General features: G+C 33.4%; 1 protein-coding gene across 1 annotated transcript; it reads right to left on the bottom strand.

Annotated features, from left to right (window-relative positions):
- Positions 1 to 2,170: 2,170 nt before the first annotated feature.
- On the bottom strand, positions 2,171 to 5,991 carry LOC134851523 (uncharacterized). Its single transcript, XM_063867648.1, has 6 exons — positions 5,837 to 5,991; positions 5,302 to 5,449; positions 3,399 to 3,508; positions 3,093 to 3,280; positions 2,794 to 2,857; positions 2,171 to 2,509 (listed from the first exon to the last, which is right to left on the bottom strand). The coding sequence occupies exons 1-6, from the start codon at positions 5,901 to 5,903 to the stop codon at positions 2,391 to 2,393; spliced, it is 696 nt and encodes a 231-aa protein (XP_063723718.1). The 5' UTR covers positions 5,904 to 5,991; the 3' UTR covers positions 2,171 to 2,390.
- Between the last annotated feature and the right edge of the window lie 12,338 nt (positions 5,992 to 18,329).

The following is an 18,329-nucleotide window of genomic DNA, read 5'->3' as shown; positions in this document are numbered from 1 at the left end:
ATCTGCAAGAAATTGAACTTGCTCTTTATAAAAGATCTTTTACTTCGACTCTTTTCCAATCCCCCATATTTCAATTTTTATTGTTGTTGTACGTGTGAATATGGCTAAACGCGTGAAGTTACGATTCAAGTTATGAAGAACAAAACTGTTCACGTTTGTTGGTTTGTTCACATGCATGTATCCTTGCATTATGACGAGGATAAAGAGTCGGTGAACGTAGTTCAGGCTCTAATTAAGGTCGTGCTGATTTTGTTCTGTTTTTAGGTAGCCATTGCACTAGCCAGCTTGCGAGCGTTAGTGTTTTAGTACGAACCTTCTTTTTTTCTCAACCTAATTCGCCCAACCTTGTAACAAACCTTGTAACAGCAGACTTCTGAAGACACAGGCACTGTAGTAGCGATAATCTGTCTTGCCATTAATTTTTTAAAACTTGTGTGAGTGTCTTGAGTGGGACTTGAAACTTATCTGTACGAGTTCTCAATTTTTTGGTATGATACATTTTTTTTTCAGTACAATGTCTGGTATGCTCATTTTTTTGGCTTCACACCGTTTACTTGCATAAGTGATGCTTGCGAGCATTGTCTTATTGTACTAGTCCACTTTTCCCAATTCAACTCAATAAAATGGTGCTCATTTTGGTAAAACTTTTGCTGCTTAGCCTAAGCAAAGCACAGGCAATTTGATAGCATGTGCTTATCCGCCTTATTGGTGGCCATAGTTTTGACAAACTCAAGACCACATGGTGTAGATGTGAGGGAGGCTTTCAAATTGGGGTTAGATTTCGGCTCGTCGAGAAAGTTTTCTTTTTCAAGGCTTAGCTTTACATTTTACACGTTATTTAGTTTTCGAGGGCAAGCTTTCGGCGCGTTGTCGCTTGTGTTTGCGAAGTACACCTTCGCTTCTGTGTAAGATTTTTGCTATGCTCTGTTATCGTCTTTTTTTTACTCGCCATGTTTTTCAAACTCTACTTTATTCAAGACCAAACTGTTGGTAGATCTATTATTTCGAACTTGTTTTTGCTCAAACAGTTTCGTTTTTTTTCTCGGTGAGACAATCTGACTGACTAGCAAGAAGACACGTTGGCTATACGAACACAATTGCCATTTTGAAAAAAAAACGAGCCGAAATAACCATTAGCGATGAAAAGAACACCTAGAAAAATCGAATCGAGAGAACCTTGAATTGTGAATAAATCATACCAGCTTTGGTAAACAAGCTAACTTGAATAAGCGTTTTAAACTTGTTCTTTTCCTTTCGAAAGAATCGAACTCGACTTGGTACAGTGCTTCTGCGTACTTAATTTTGCGCGGAGAAAAAATAATTTTGTATTATTCCATTTATATTATCTGTTAATGTTTTTCATCGGCTTACTTTCTAAAGCACGGGTTTTTTCTAGTAGACAGTTAATTAATTTATCTGCAAAGTTTTATGTGGAATATGTATTTTTTCGTTGCGATTTTTTTTCGATTGCGGTTTTGGCAAATGCTATCGGCTTAGTCAACTTATTTTGCGTTGTTTCGAGGGCAAAATGTTTCATATGCTGTAATATTTCAGTACGGATGATCGTAAAAACCCAAACTGTTGGTAAAAACCCAAAAAACCCGATCAGTCGTGGTCAAGTGGGTTAGGCACATCTCTCTTAACACGAGGGTCATGCGTTCGAATCCCGCTTCGGTCACGGCTGGAGGGGTCCTAGTGTCATCCGCCTCCTCAAGGTGGGACCAGCTGCGGCAAAATGGATAACATCTCCCCCTCCCCCACGGTTGGTCCTGCACTGAGCAGGCCGGGGGCAAATAAAAAAAAAAATCGTAAAAACCCGCACTACTTGACGCTCAATTTTTTTAATGACAACACTTGGTTTCGGCGCAACAGGGATTGACCCAAATTTTTTTGCAAGACTTGTAGAGGTATTGGTGACATTTTAAGGAGTAATGAACGCCTTGAAATGCTGTAATAACTACATTAGTTTATATTAATGCATTTATATGAATACACTTAGGTATGTGTGCACTTTTTGAGTTCAATTGAAGGTCATCTGCTGAAAGTTAGGTAAATAGACTCTTCAAATGCGAACGTTTAAATAGCAGGAAAAAACGTGAGTGACTTCTTTTTTCGAAAGTGGAATTCAACTTTTAGATTTCTCAGTGAAATAAAAACTTTACCAATTAATTCAGTTTTTTTTCAAATTGGGTTAATTTCATCAAAAAAGTGCTGAACGTAAATTTTTCTTCACATTCAAAGTGCTTTAAGAGCATATATATTAACTGTGCATACCAGTTAGTAATGTGACAACTAGGCATTTGATCAAATTATCATGCGGCATTTTATTCGAAGGTTAACTGTCGTGAATGTCCGAATCGTATCCATTCCTCCGTTCGTTTTTCATCTGTTTATCGACTCCGTGAACCGACGCTGAATAGCGTCATACAACATGACAGAATCAGAAGTACGAAAATGACCGCGAAATATATGGCGGCTTTAGCCCATGGGTTCATCCCAGCATTTTTGTCTACACAAATATTTATTTGTTGAAACTCGGATTCTTCCGGGAGAGGATTTGAAACTAATGTCCACATTGAAATAATTTAGAAATGCAAGCATATTATGTGGCGAAATTTTGATCTGAATTAGCTCCCAAGAAAATTAAACTGTTTGTTATTCAGAGCAACAAATTGAACTGCGTTGCTGTCATAATAAAAGGGGAGGCAACAGTACACCCGATATTGCACATGGACCTAATAGCAACATGCCTGTGTAGTAGGTGTCATAGTTTATGCTAATAGATTAGCTCACCTTTGGGTACTTGGTGCTCCAGGAGAAGTTTGTCCGAGTTGACTCCATTCAAGGTGGAATAGATCTGAAATCACAAATAATCGCTTTGTTGTCTAAAAGAGGCTTTTGGCTTTTGCAGTGGGATTCCTATTCTCGCATAGGTAACAAAATTACAGAAAATTTCTACGTTTAACAAAGTTTTTTAAATAGTAGTGAATTTGATCCCATATTTCATAATAACATGCTCGCGTAAGGGGCAAGGGTTCTCAATGATTTTGCCACCGTATGTCTGAACAGTTTGAAGTAGACTGAAAATGTACTTGGAAGGTGTAGGTAGTTCCTGGACGCAGTCCACTGATCAAGTGTGAATTCTTAGGGCTGGTGTTGTTTGCACCCGGCAGCACTGAGTTGACGATGGTGAATGTATCAACGGGACCCTTACTAATCATCACGATGTTGATGACACTCTCGCTCACCGTGTGGATCTCAGCCGTTGGCTTTTCAGGCTCTGAAACAAGTAACCCAGGAACGTTTCGCCCTTCCTTTAAGTCATGCGGATTCAATACCGCAAGTATTTAATTTTGTAATAACCAATATACTGGCAAGTTTTGGACAGAAAATCTCACTTGTGGTGATTATGATCACATCCGAGAATGAATCCGAGGCAGTGCCACTGCAGATGGCCTCCACTCGTGCAGTGATTGTATACCTGGTCCCTCCAATCAGGCTGTCAACACTTAACAAACAGAATCAGTGAGGTTTCCGAAGCTTGTGGGGAAGCGAACTGTCCTCAGTAGCACGAATTTTATTTCCTCGGTCATTCGCCTTTTTTATAATTACGCTTGCGATCAAATCAGAACAGACTTTTTTAAGGCTATTTTGTTAAGCAGAATCAATGAATCATTTGATAACTTGAGATTTGTGGTCATGAAATTCAGTGTCTTATTGTGCACATATGGCGCAGAGGCAACAAACAATGCCTGGGTTGCAACAGGTCGAGGTTTTGGAACCCGGCCAGTACCTGTTCTTTTCGAAAATTGAAAATTTTTTCAATGTATTTTGGTAATCGTGCAGTTAATTTTCCATTACGATTTTAGTAAGTTCTTAAAAAAGGATTTTATTTTGTCTTTTCATTCTCCTCTTTGTCAGAAAAAACAATGAATAGACTCTTGTCTTTATCCTTGCAATTAGCAAGGTGTTGCAATCGAGTCCTGGACTTTGTTCTCCGTAAATAACTTGGTTTAAAGAATGGTATAAATTAGAAATGGTAAAGTTAGGTTCAGTTCATATTAAATTCAAATAATTAAAGCTTATGATTTGTCTGCTTATGTTTTGTCGGCTTAGTTGACACATCATAGATTTGTTTTTTTTCTATGCGCAATTTACATTGTAGTTGCTCTTGATTTTTTATTTACTTCGGCTGCTTGTAATTTCTTGACTTCGTTTTTTTTTTCGCTTGAAACTTTTTTCTGCCCAAATGATTTCGGATTGTTTTTAATCGGCTTATTGACCTAATTTAGAATCGTTCACGTGAAACGTAGTTTTTATGGTCACCTCTGGAGTGTACAAGTTGCTAGAACTTCGTGGCAACAATTTTTTCGGTTTTGTTTTCTTTTTTTTCGGCTTGATTGGTCTCGGTCTAAATTATATTGGCTTAATGGCTTCATATTGCATTCATCGATGAGCGAAAAAATTGTTTGTTGGCTTGTGTGTTTTGTGGTTGAGGGGGACTTAAAAGTTTTTCATTAGTCCTAATTTTTATATTGTTTGGCTTTTGTTTTTTTTCTTTTCCTTTTTTTGGCTTAGTTTTGGGACTACATTATACCGGCTTAGTGGCCTAATACTGTGTCAATTCACGAGCAAATAAAGTTAAGTGTTGAAGGCGAGGGGGACTTGTTAACTTTTTATTAGCCCTTGTCTTGTTGATTTTTTTTCAGCTTACGGGGTTTCTGCTGATTTATTTTCGGCTTTGTGAGATTAGTATCGGAAGAAAAATTACCACGCGGTAACAGTCTTTTCAAAAGCAGTCTGATTCATTTTGATAGATACAGTTTTTTTCAAATTTTCGACTTGGCGGCTTTCTTGTTTTGTATCGCAAGTGGTGCGAAGCGCTGCTCCACCTCTGAGTCAGAATTGTTTATTTAGCGTGGTTTGAGTGGGTCCATTTTTTTCTTGAAAAAGAGGAAAGGACTTGTTCGCCGAGGACGTTCTCCTGATTTTGTACAATCAGATATGGGCTTTGCCATCAAGCTCAGCATGGGGTAGATTGGAGAACAACCATCAAGTTTTGCGTGTGGTTGTTTTTTTTGCTTCAGTAAATGAATTACCAAATTTCGTGTAAATCTTTGCGCAACGTTAGAAGGCTCCCAGTCATTTCCGCCCCAAAAACACAGTAATGTGTTCCCTAAAAGCAGTCAGTTCCGCCTCAATGTCAATGCACGTAATAAAACCTAATTAAAGCGAAATGAAGAGAAGAGTTTTGGGGCGGAAATGACTGCTTTGGGGCGGAAATGACTGTTCACCACTTACACGTATGAGTTCTGAGTGAGTCCTGAATGAAGAATGTATCCATCAATTGAGGAACTGAAGTCATAAGTGGAAGCACCGGCAATCGAGTTCCAAGAAACGGTCGCCTGACTGCTGCTCACGCCCGACACATTGAACGAAGAAGGACGACCTAAAGTTAAACATGGTGCTCATGTTCAGCTCATGACGATCATGTTTATCTTATGGCTGGTTAGACAAATTAGCCCTCTTAGGTTTGAAAGTTTGATCGATATTTGTGTCATGAAAGCTGAGGTGATCATGTGAAGAAAGACTGACCAAGTCCTGATATAATTTACGTTTTTTTTCGATTTAGCAGTTTCTTTTTTTGTTATTGAATTTCTTAAAGCTTTCTCATGGAGTTCATAAAAATAGATTAATTCGGAGTAAATTTAACCAATTCGGTTTTAAATTCTTTTCAATGATAGGCTGAATCTTTCGTGAGATAAGATGAAAATCCACAAAAGTTGGAGATTTTTTTCTAGAAGTGAAATTGAGGGTAACTAGTTCAGAAACTTACCTGAGCACGAAAAAATGGCTCTTGTGTTAAGTAAAAGTAACAGCAAATTGCTGATGAATTTTGTCATGTTGCCTATAGAAAATCTTGGCTATAAAAATTTGAATGGTCTCAAGTCATGCAAAAAATTTTACATCGCGCCTACTTCAAAGAAAATTCGTGCGTTTTTAACTATGCTTATTGTTTAAAATCATAAAAATTTGAAACGCGTCGGTCTGTTTCTGGATTTTTTTTCCGACTTCAAACTTCACTCAAGCTGAAGGATAAACATATTAGCGTAGTTCTATTCTGAGAAACAGCTCTTTTCATGTTTATGGGCTTTTCCTAGGGTACTTGACAAAGACTGTCATCGAGTAGAATTTTTTTTGCGTTCTTCCTCTCATTTTTTCTCTGTTAGAAGAAGAAGAAGAATTTATTTATCCGAAATCATTTAGAAACAAACTACAATAATCTGTGTATTTTCAACTGAATACAAACAATTGATATCGAACCATTCAATTCAGTACATGAAATTGGAAAAGAATAGAACAAAGGGGCATTGCACTCCTACTTAAGGTCTACCCTTTATTCAAATGAATTAAAGTTATTATAAGAAAAAAATAATGAAAAAAAAATCGAATTTTTGAAGCGGTTTTTAAATACTTGGAGATTTAGCAAAATTTAGTAGGTCAGGCTGCTATCTATTTAGTAGGTCAGGCTGCTATCATGCACTCAGGTCAGGCTGCTATCTATTTTTTTAAAATAATGTCTCAATAACCTCAACAATTACTGGATAAACAAAAAGGGGAAAAATAAACAAAAAATCGAATTTTTCTTTTTTTTTGTAATTATACTAAGAGTTGGAAATTAAATATAAATGAAGGATAAAAGTTGAGGTAAGACGCGCTCATTTACCTTAATGATCATTTAGCAATATGCGCTAAGCATGATTTTTTTTATTATTACTTTTTTTGAATGAAATTTTCGTTTTTCGATAAAAGTTTCGATATCTCGAATTGAGTCTGCTGCGGTTGTGTTGTATCACAAAAACGGCAAAGTTTCCCTTCGCCTCTGTGTTGATAATTACATTCAGCTTTACATATTCGACAGGGGTTCAAAACGAGCTAACAAGGTCCTCTTGATTCAGCTCCACTTAAGAATAACCTGGGTGGAAGCATCGTTCAGAAGTGAAAAATGTCTATATATTTTTTCATGCGTAATACCAAGTTTTCCGATTATTTAGACGCTTTGCTAGTGATCTTTTTTGTTTCTTTTCACGCTCAATTTTGATTTTTTTGCGGTTTTATTCAGTGCACTGCACTCCTTTTGTTGAAAGGAAGGCAAACTCCACTATCGAACAGCAAAAGTGTTAAGTTCACGAAAAACGTGATCGACTTCTAATTTCGAAATCGGAATTTAATTTTCTGATTTCCCAGCGAAATAAAAACTTTCCCTATTGATCCAGTTTTCTCAAATTTGGTTACTTTTTTATCAAAAAATGTCAAACACAGATGTGAGTAGTAGATGATGAGGCTGATCAGGGGGGGTTGCATGGCGGACCCCATGTATTAAGATACGTTATAGATTTTCGGTCCGCCATGCTATGTAATAAGATTGGGTATAGAGTCTACAATGTATTAAGATAGGGAATACCGATGGTAAGGTTTCAGTGTGATGGTAAGAGAATTTTCTTGCGAAAATGTCTAATTTTTTCGCAAAAATCTCGGCGCGCGTTACCTAATTGGGAACAATTAATTGTTAATTACGTGTAGATTGTAGAATTAAGGTTATGTATTTAGTTTTTTTTGGTTGATGGTAAGTCAATGGTAAGAGTTTTTGTCCAAAAACTTGGAATTTTTATCAAAACACGATAAGATTTTGTTTAATTTGATCTAATAAAAATTTATTAGATACTTTTACTTTCTATCTATCTGAATCTATTCTGAACCTACAGAGGCTTCGAAAAATTCAAATTTTTTGAGAAAAAATTGCAAAAATTTCAAGTATTTGGAAAAAATGGCAAAAATTTCAAGTATTTGGAAAAAATTGCAAAAGTTTCAAGTATTTGGAAAAAATTGCAGAAATCTCATAAATTTGGTTAATGTATTGTTGTTTTTGATCTAATTTTAAACATACTTTTACGTATTGATTTTAAAAATAACCTAAGACTGTATTTTAATTGGCATTATGTTGAGACAATGATACAAAATTTTGAATAAAAAAATGACTTTCCACAATTTTTTCTCAAAATATTGAAATACGATGAAGTTTACCTTAATTTGAGCTAAATATTTGGTTATACAATGCTCTAAACACCGAAAAGATTCTTAAAAGTAGCAGAATCAATATTGAAACTTCCGGAAAACAGTGAAATTAGTCGTAATTTTCGAGAAGGTAAAATAAAAATTCATCAAATTTACATGAAATTTTCCATTTCGAACCTTTTATTTTGGTTTTTAACTGTTTTTTTTTTGTCCAGTTCAGGGATTATTTTTACGAATCTCAATTCAAATGAACATTAAGGGCAATATTCTATGATATTTCTAAATCAAACTCCATAATTCAACTCCTCCTCATTTTTTTTCTCATTGAATTACCCAAATTTGTACAAAAATTACAACTTGTGAGAAATTTTTCATGTTAAAAATTAGAAATTTCAGATTAATGATCAAAAATTAACAGTTTATTGCTAAAATTGTTTAAAATGGGATAAATGTTTCTTAAAAGTTTATTCGATATTGGCTCAAATTCAACAAAAACTTCTTCATAACTGATGATTATCTCTCTGTTGCTTCTGCAACATAACTCATGATTTTCCGTAGAGTTTTTCCATGTTTTAAGGTTCTTCTTGCTTTTTGCTTAATACATGTTTTCGCTATTGAACACACTTTACTAGAAAATTTAGTCAAAACTGGAGAATTTAGGAGGAAAATAGTATCAATTGAACGAACAATTTGCTGGCAGAGATGAAATTAGAACTGATACCGTATGATTATTACAATAAAAATTGTAAATATCTTCTTCAAGGTTCCCCTGTTCAGTTGCTATCGTAAACTATTTAAGCAAAAATACAACTTTTAAGATCAATTACTATCACTTTTCTTGCAAAATAGTTATTAACTCGCTTTTTATTCTTAATTTATGATGGAAATTTTCTCAAAAATATCCAAGTGAGAAAGAATTGGTGCTAGTTAAAGCATTCAAAAATACATGTTCAAAATGAGAATATAAAGGTGTTTTTCTACGATCTAAGAACAAATTAGGAGCAGCTCTATTAGTTATAATCTGAAAATCTCCGGAAATACGCAAGGGAACCTAGTTTCTAACATCTACAATATAAAAACTTCTGAAAGAGCGAGTCTCAAAAAATTGATTTAGCAAAGCAAATCAAGGTGTAAACTGGAACAATTGTGTAATCTACCGACTTCTATTAAGAAAAAACTATATAGTAAAATTGTAGTAATGTATTGTATATAGTGTTGTATATTGTATGTAGTTTTGTGTATTGTATATAGCAAGGAAAAGTAGATCTTGAAAGCAAGTTTTCGATTTATGCTTTATGTATCTTCTTCCAAAAGATGTCGAACTGGGTTTGCTTCTCAAAAATTATCCTCAAAACATTTGATCTTTCATATAAAGTACCTAATATATCAAATGATAACAATTTTTTCTAATGAATTACGCATAAATATAAGACATTGAGAATTTTTATGTCGGATTTTTTCTCAAGATATACTTTATAAGCTAAATTGTAGTAAAATTATCTCAAATCTAAGGAATAAATTGAGTTTCTATCTCATTTTAGCATTGTCTCAGTATCTGCTTCATCTATCTACCAAATGAATCCAATTTGAGCAAATTTTTACTTGAAAATTGAATTTTAGATGGAAAAATGTATCGTTTCAACGAACGTTCAATAATCCGAAGCTGAATTAATACCATAAATCCTTCACTAAAAAGCTTTAAAGGATTTTCTCAACCTCATAACTGTATAATGCTGTTTTAAATCTGAATTTCTATTTTAGACTAAATTTTTAGTTGGAATGATGTATATCATTATCTTGAAACTTTCAAAGTTTAGCAAAATATACATTTTTTCCAGGTCGTTTATCAATTTTTTTTCTGAAATCATCAAAAAATCAATAGAAAAACATAATTCTTAATAAATCAAACCACATTATCAGCTTAAAAAGCTCTGCTCTATGAACTTTTTTACAAGCACTAAACAAGGAAAACTTTAAAATAGTAACTACAAAAAAACCTTTCAATTAGTTGCTGTTTTCCAAATATCCAAGTTTTACAATTTTTAGGCGAATACTTAAATACTCATTAGCATATGTTATGCACTTTACTACAAATTTATCACAACCAAGTCTCCGCAAGCTTGCAACCAAGGGAGTTTTTACTGTTGATTAAAAGTTTTCGGATCAAGTTCCATGGAAAGCTTCACGACGATTTGAACTCAATTTTTGCTCTCTTTAACATCAATCAAAACCTTTGAATAAAAAAATAAATGACAGTTCAGGTAATGTAATGAAAACACTGTATAATTACTGACTAGATTTGTTACAATTGCTGAGACTTTTCAGATTCAGTAAAAACTAATAATCATAGTAATTTCTAAGTTTTTCAAAAAAAAACTTAGAAATTTTACCTTCTCTTGAAGTGTGTTTGGATTCTGCTGAGCACATAATTTAATATTATGCTGAGAATGCTTCTTCTTGTGAAATGATTAGCGAGTTCCTCGCTGCTATAAGTATAAAAATTACTGTTAGAACTCTTCAAAACACCACATGTTCTACGATGTCTTGATGCATCTTTGTGAGTGTATTCCCTGCCACATTCAAGACATGCAACTCTTTCGTTTCTATTGAGTGAAGGCATCTCAATACTAATGAAAAATTAAATGGGAGATTTAAATTGTCCCAAATTTTTAGATAAGGTGAGTTGAATAGCCTCAAAAAAATAAATAAAAGTAAATAAAAACAGCAAACTTATTAACCAATTGTTTTTAACGAGAAAGAAAATCAGAATGGATATGCTATTTAGCCTAGCTGAAATAAAAATCATCCAATCTAACCATGGAATTTTTAAAAGTATCAACCAATCAGAATCGAGCATTAATTACAAGGAAACTTTTATCTTTTCTGATATCAAACAATCAGAATTGAGATTCAATAGTCATGTGATTTTCGACAAACTCAATGTCCACCAATCAGAATTGAGCTTCAAAAGTCATGTAATTTTCAACAAATTCAATGTCAACCTATCAGAATTGAGCATCAAAAGTCATGTAATTTTCAAGAAATTTAATGTCAACCAATCAGAGTTGAGCTCTTCTTCTCATGAATTTTTCAACAATTTCTTTAAAATTTGTTGATTTTTAGGATACTTTCACAGACATCATTTGTGTTAATAACCAACAAGAATGAAGTAATCACAGATTTTAAAAAACTTTGTAGATCAGAACCAGACTATGTTTATGAAACTTCTTAATCAATAAATTTTATTGAATTTTTCCAACATAACTAAGATTTGAAGTTTGATACCCTAGTGGGATAAATGAGATTTCTTGTCTAGTTTATATTGTTTTTTCGATATTCAATTCAAATTTTGAAATTTCGATCAAAATTTTTTCGATTTGTTCTATTTCTAACCAGTGCAAAAAGAAATTACCAAAATATACGTTTTTATCGTTTTCTTTTTGGTATATTGTACTATAAACAACCGGAAGTCTATTAAATTTGGATAAACGATCAAAAGATATTCTGACAAATCTGGATTTTGTATTTGTATCAAATTCAAAATAGTAATCGAATTGATGTTCCTTATCTCCAATTTCTGTTTCATAGGCTCTTCAATTGTTTTGTTTTTTACTGATCAACCACTCAATCTGAGTTAACTCTTCTAAATAAAAACATTGTTGATAAATCTGACAGTACTCTTCTTTTTTGTAATCTCCTCTCCATCTTGTTAACAAAACTATTGAACTTTCTTTGTTTCTATACAAGTTAAAACTAATACAATCTCCATCAACTTCATCTGTCCACCACTCTTGTAGTTTTTTGTAGTAGTTCAATTTTAAAATCTGATAAATGTTCAATTCAGACATTGAGAACGCTTTTGATGGAAACATTTTTCTTACTGAAATATATGAAGAAACTTAAAAAACTCGAATTGTTTTATCATTTTTAAAGTATTTTGTAGTAACAGTCACCGTAAATATTTTTTAATGATTTAGAGTCTAATTAGTTTCAAGGAAAGTCATGTAGACAATAAAAACCTCAAATTAAGGCAGAAAAAAATTGAAAACAACCAATGAAATTCAAAAAATCTAAAAAAAATATTGATAATGTTTTCAACTAAATATACATTCTGGTTTGTAATTTTCTTAAATTGAGGCAAAATTTAGCTAAATTTTGATGAAAACAGTTATTAAATAAATTTATCTGTAATTTCATAAACAAATACTGGAAAATCATATCATAATTGGTTAGTGTTTGTCAATTTCGATTAAATTGTATGTTTTGTCTGACTTTTTCTCAGATATTATAGCTCTAAATATACACTTTAGTGAGAAAAAATAGTTTTGAACCAATAATATCTCAATTACCAAACATGCAAAACATCACAAAGCTTTACTGATGTTTACAATTATCAGTAAACATAAAGTCTCCCAATATTTGGGACAGTTCTTTGAATTCATTCAAAGTATAGTTGACATATGCAACTTGCTTCGTCTTCATTTTCCTTTGCAATGAAGAGTCGAATCTGAATGTAGGGTGGCTTGCTCACGTTGTACTTCTTGATTGTGACACACACCCTCCTCATGTTGTACGTTGCTATTTCATATACTCTATTACAGATGTCGAGCTCCTGATCCATAGTTGATTCTCTGCCAGATTTGGCTTCATATATAGGTACGAGTCCAAGATTTTCAGCATCGTGAATAACAGTATTCCGTATTGCGGATACTGCTTCGCCTTCTTTTTCACTAAGATAGACTTGTTGAGAATTTTCAAATTGTCCCAAATCATTTATTTTTAATAGTTGAAAGCACGGTTCCAAGCATATTTTTCCCTTGTAGGATTTTTGGAACCAAACAAATCTCCCAATTCTTTTTTGATTTTTGAAAATTCAATATAGTTGGAACTATCAACTTTTCTCGAGTACATTTTGAAGAACAAACTGATCAGATGAGGAGAAATGAGAGAAATGACTTTGAGATTAAATGAAAATGGAAGTAAGCAGTATGAGTCATCGCCATTTCCATATATGGAAGTAGTACCAAATATGGAAGGATTTCCCTATATGGAAGCTGCGTAGGCGTTACTACTACTATATAACTCCACCATTTTCTGCAAAAATCTTTTTTCCCAATGGCAGCTGCTATGTGTCAAGCTCTTCCCAGCTTTTATTCAGATTATATTAGTAAATCATTGTTTATTTATGTTTCCAACGATTTTTACGAAAAATACAAAGTAACCCAAGATTATTGCGTCTCTACTCACGGTTCTTTCTGTTCCTTAGGAAATTGCAAATTTCATATAATTTTAATTGGAACTTCCCTTAGCCAAATTCTTCAGATTAGACATATCAATACATATATCAAGAAATTGATTGTCTTTACACTTTTTACAAGCACAGATTCTTTTCGAGTATTGTCACATCAAGTGGGGAAGTCTTCACTCAGCTTAGTTGTGGAGTTCAGCATAATTTACGATGGAAAGGAGCAGAAAGAACACCAAGCGTATCAAGGAAACGACTTGTTCGCAAAAAGTTCAAAAAACCTTATCTAAGTTCTAATCAAAAACTTGCATCTACGCAAACTCTTGGCTCAGCATTTTTAGACAGAATTCGAAAAGTACAAAACTCAAAATATGAATCTGATTTGTTCAAAATAATTGATTGTTTTATTGATGGTTATGGTTCTGTAAATAGTGAGCGTGTCAATTTTTCTATTAATTTTTGATTATTTCTTCATAAAATTCTAGTCAAGGTTAATTAAATTTCAATTCAACTGCTTTTCAACGAATAAATAATTTTACTTTTTTACAAGATGCAAAAAAAAATCAATCATTTTATATCAAATTTGCGTATTTTATAGAAAGTTTGTTGCAGAACGCAACTTTTTCATGTTTTAAAAAACATGTACATTTGCAAAACCTAACTTCTTTTTTCTTATTGCTTAGAAATTATCAGTATTGATGACTTTGAATGCTTTTCCTACTCTTAATTCACTGTTTCTTTGATGTTTTTGATTTAGGTACGTGCAAAAGTAGACTTTTCACTGGTTAAACTTGAAACAAAGAAATTCTTAAACATTAATTTTTAGCATTGCAAGAAAATCCTCTTTCAGTTTTCTGTAAAATGCGAAAATATTTGATAAAGTTTTCTTAACTTGGAAGATTTTCTTTGATTTTTTTAACAAGTATGCAAAAAATATTATGAAAACTTTTGCATGGTGCAAAATTATTTTAAAGTTTCTAACATGTGTGCAAAAATTGTAGTGAGTTCTTATCTTGTGTGTGAAAATTTTGTGAAGTTTTTCACAAATATCGAAATTGATTCAACTTTTTTATCATCTTACGATAAATTTTTTTAAAAAATATTTACTAATTGTAAAATTAGTTTGATTTTTAAAAATGAATTTTACAAATTTTTAAACAAAACTTTGCCTATGCAATTTTTTAAACAAATTTTTCAATGATCTTATTTCTTTGTTCCTATCTCTTTAAAAAAAATTACTTGATGCAAAGAAATTAAATTACAAAACACAAGACAATAACCAATTTATTTACAAATCAAAAAGCTGTCGAGCAGCTGAAGAATTTTGCAAGTTCTCAATGGAGAGCAAAGCTGGTCTTGCCTCCATCACTGGTGGTTCGCTGACTGGAGTTCTTGGCTCAGAGAACCCCTCATCCTCTTCGATGGTAATTGGGTTGTCCACAGATCCCTCTTCCCAAGGAAAGAGGAAATCGTCGAATGGTTGAGCCACATATCTAGAGTCAGGAATCTCGGGGTAGTTCATTCCCACATGCTCAGACACTTCCGCCATCATTTGCATGGTTCCAAGTTGGTTTTCTGTGATGGGAACTTGCATCATATGATGCTCGCTGAAATCCCTTCGCATCACTTCCACCATGTGCCAGACTTGGATTGGGATGTCCATTCGAGCCAGAAAAACTCCAGAGACTGTTTCTCGCACTTGGATTTTTACTAGATCAGGTGAAAATTCTACAGAGTACATAAGGTTGCTGTTTTGCACTGAGAAGATCATTTTGAGCAATAAGATGACTAAAAGAGCAAAAACAAGAAAGAACTGAGAGGAGGGGGAACCTTACAAAAAATAAGTTGAAATTAGGATGTTTAGAGCTGAGAGAGGAGGTAGTGGACGGTGGTTAAGTTGAAAATAAAATGATTTTTAGTTAGGAGTGGGGGTATCTTCAACTGGAATGTGTAGGTTCAACCTATCAGAATGGATTTTCCTTATTTGGATTGTAGCTGTGTCCAATCACATTTCAGTTTCCTTTTATGGAATTCTTATAGAAAACTCGTGTCCAATAGGAAACAAAGCTCCATTTTACACATTGTCGTTTCCAATCACAAAAATGTTCATTTTGTTCAATTTGTCGTATCCAATCAGAGGAAACTCTTAAGGACTTAAGTCTTCCAAATAAGTAAAAATATACACAAAAGCAATTGCAAAAAGAAATGACCAAAAGTTATTTGAAGTAAAAGTAAGAAATATTGCCGATAAAGTAACAAAAGAAGGAAAATTAATAAAAGTAACATCTCTGCAAGTCTTCTCATCAAGTTAATTGAATTTTTCGAATGTAATCAATGAGAAATTGCTGATTTTTAAGTATATAGTCAAGTTCTTTGATTTTGATGTAGATTTGAGACGATAACTCAAAGTTGATGAATTTTTCAAAGCAAATCTCTGGAAATCTGATACCAAACCTGATCATGCAAGATTTTGAACTTTGAAAAACTTTAAAGAAATGGAGGAATAAAGAACTTTGCTGGGGAGTTTTGACAAATTTGGGAGTTTTGACAAATTTGGGAGTTGGGTAGGGAATGAAAAGAGTTTTTGAAATATTATCGTACGACTTTTTTATTAACTTCAAGTTTTCTAAAAGAAATAAAATTTCTTTTCTAGTCAAGTTTAACTCAGCAGTAAGTTTATAGCTTTGATAGGCAATATGTGGATCAAATGTAAACTCTTTAATTGAGTAAGTTTCTCTAAAGAGACCTTTACTTAGTCGGAGAACTCTGTTTTGGACAACATAAACGTCCAAAAAATTATGAAAAAAGTAAGAATCTACATCTATTTGATCAATAAGGAAATCACACGGAATATTTTCTTTTTTCTTGTAGAGTAATTCGAGAAAGTTCAAATGTTTTTTAATTGAAATTTTTCAAAAATGAATATTTTGGATCCAAAGTTAGGACTAGAAACTGCTTAGTTCTGATTGGTTGAAAATTTTTCTGGAAAATTCTAGAACTTTCGAAGGAATGACGTCATTACCATAAAAGGAAAATTGCGTGGGTGGTGACGTCACTTCTATTTATAGAATGACGTCATTATCATAAAAGGAACATTGCGTAGGCGGTGACGTCACTTCTATTCAAAGAATGACGTCATTACCATAAAAGGATAGTTGCGTAGGCATCATTGATAGTATAAATACACTTATTTTATTGGGTTAAAAATTTTTAAATTTGTTTGCCAATCAGAAACAGTCAATTGAATTTTACTTCAAATTTTACATTTCGTTACTTCACGAAACGAAAAAAGTAAGTATTTTCATTCAATTGGTACTTTAAGTTTTTAATTTTGGAACATTTCTAACGTCCCAATTGTTTTTAGATAATGCCTGCCCTTAACCGAAACGAGAAAGTCAAATGTGAGGAATGTGGTCAGGAATACAGGAGAGCTGATAATGCGAGACATCGAAAAAGATGTGAAAAACAAAAGGAACGTAAGTGTCCAAACTGTCATTTTTATACAAAGAGCAAAGAGGAGATGGTTTATCATGTTGCGAAGAAGCATGCTCAACCAAGTTCAAAGCAGTCGACAGTTTGTCCTTCTTGTGAACAAGAGTTCCCAAGTTACTACTCTCTCCAACAACATCGGAGAAAAGAACATGGAGCAAAACAACGGAAACCCAGTGATACTGTAGCGGACTTGAATATGATTGTGGAGGAAGAAGGGGAAGATGGTGAAAAGCTGAAGGAGGAACTTAGTGCTTGTCAACATTTTTTGGTGGATACGGAGATGGAAAATGGGAAACATAAGGTATTTAACTTTCAAATGTCCAAGTTAGATACTAAAATAATCAACGAGAAACTAGAGGAAGTCTTCAATTAGCTTGATTCTGCAGCTAGAATCAACATTGCTCTGGGTTTTGTACTTCGAAACCTTGAGACTGGTGAATATCGATATTTCTACGCCCATGAAAACAATACTCAGTTTGAAAAATCCCACTTACTTTGTACGAAAGCGGATTTGATAACAATCCAAGGAAAAGTAGAAAAAATTTGATACTGTGGAGCAATGTACCCAAGAACGCCAGAACACAAAGTGGCGATTCAAGTTGATTACTAACTTTACAATTTTTGCTGCTTTGCTGAAAAACATCCCAATGGGATGTCCAGACTCTGTCTTACCCGAACCTCTACTGAAAAACCATTCTGTTAACTGTCTTTTATCTAACAAGGACAAGGAACCTTACAAAGATCATTTGTGTCTTTTCCGCGCATTGGCAATGTACATGAATGGACACAGTGATCTCGACTCTCACCTTCCCAGATACTTTACAGATTTTATATCAAAATCTGGTTATGATCCTAAAAATTTTCGTGGAGTTTCTGTAGAAGACTTACCTGTTGTCGAGGAAATTGTGCAAAGAAACATTTTAATATACGATTTCGATATCCAAGAAGGAGAATATGTAGGAGAACTAGCTCGAAGAAGTATCGGAAGATTCGATAAAACAGTTAAGCTATTGAGATTTAACAATCATATCATTCATACAAATGATATAGATAGTTTCTTCAAGTGCTTTCGATGCCCTAGCTGTGACACCTTTTTCCACAAATCAGACCACTTCAATCAGCATCTCCTGAGATGTAAGGACCGAGTGAGACATATTTACCCAAAGAACGTGTATGAACTTCGCGAAACCTTGTTTGAAAAGCTAGAGGGATTCAATCTTCCAGTTTCTGAAGATAACAAGCTCTTCAATAATCTAGCAATTTTCGATTTTGAATCGATTTGTGTTCCTACAGAGGAATTAAAAGAAACACAAACTACAACCTGGATTGGAAAACATGTCCCCATTTCAGTCTCTATATCATCGAATCTGATTGATGATCCCATCTTCTTGTACAACAAGGATCCACAGAACTTGATAATTGAATTTGTATCCAACCTCGAACTGTTAGCTGAAAAAAGTAAGTTGGAGATGAGAACAAAATTTCAAGATTTTGAAAGAGATGTCAATGAAAGAAT

The sequence above is a fragment of the Symsagittifera roscoffensis genome, chromosome 7 (genome assembly GCF_963678635.1).
Source record: "Symsagittifera roscoffensis chromosome 7, txSymRosc1.1, whole genome shotgun sequence".
NCBI classification, from domain to species: domain Eukaryota; kingdom Metazoa; phylum Xenacoelomorpha; order Acoela; family Convolutidae; genus Symsagittifera; species Symsagittifera roscoffensis.
The sequence above is the reverse complement of the archived record's forward strand: the minus strand, read 5'-3'. Positions and strand labels throughout refer to the sequence as shown.

Excerpts from the sequence above, each read along its gene's own strand:
- LOC134851523 (XM_063867648.1), bottom strand. The coding sequence starts at position 5,903 with ATGACAAAATTCATCAGCAATTTGCTGTTACTTTTACTTAACACAAGA. Across the intron at positions 3,509-5,301 it reads CTCACTCAGAACTCATACGT|TGTTGACAGCCTGATTGGAG; the intron begins GTAAGTGGTGAA and ends CTGTTTGTTAAG. Across the intron at positions 2,858-3,092 it reads GAACTACCTACACCTTCCAA|ATCTATTCCACCTTGAATGG; the intron begins GTACATTTTCAG and ends TTGTGATTTCAG.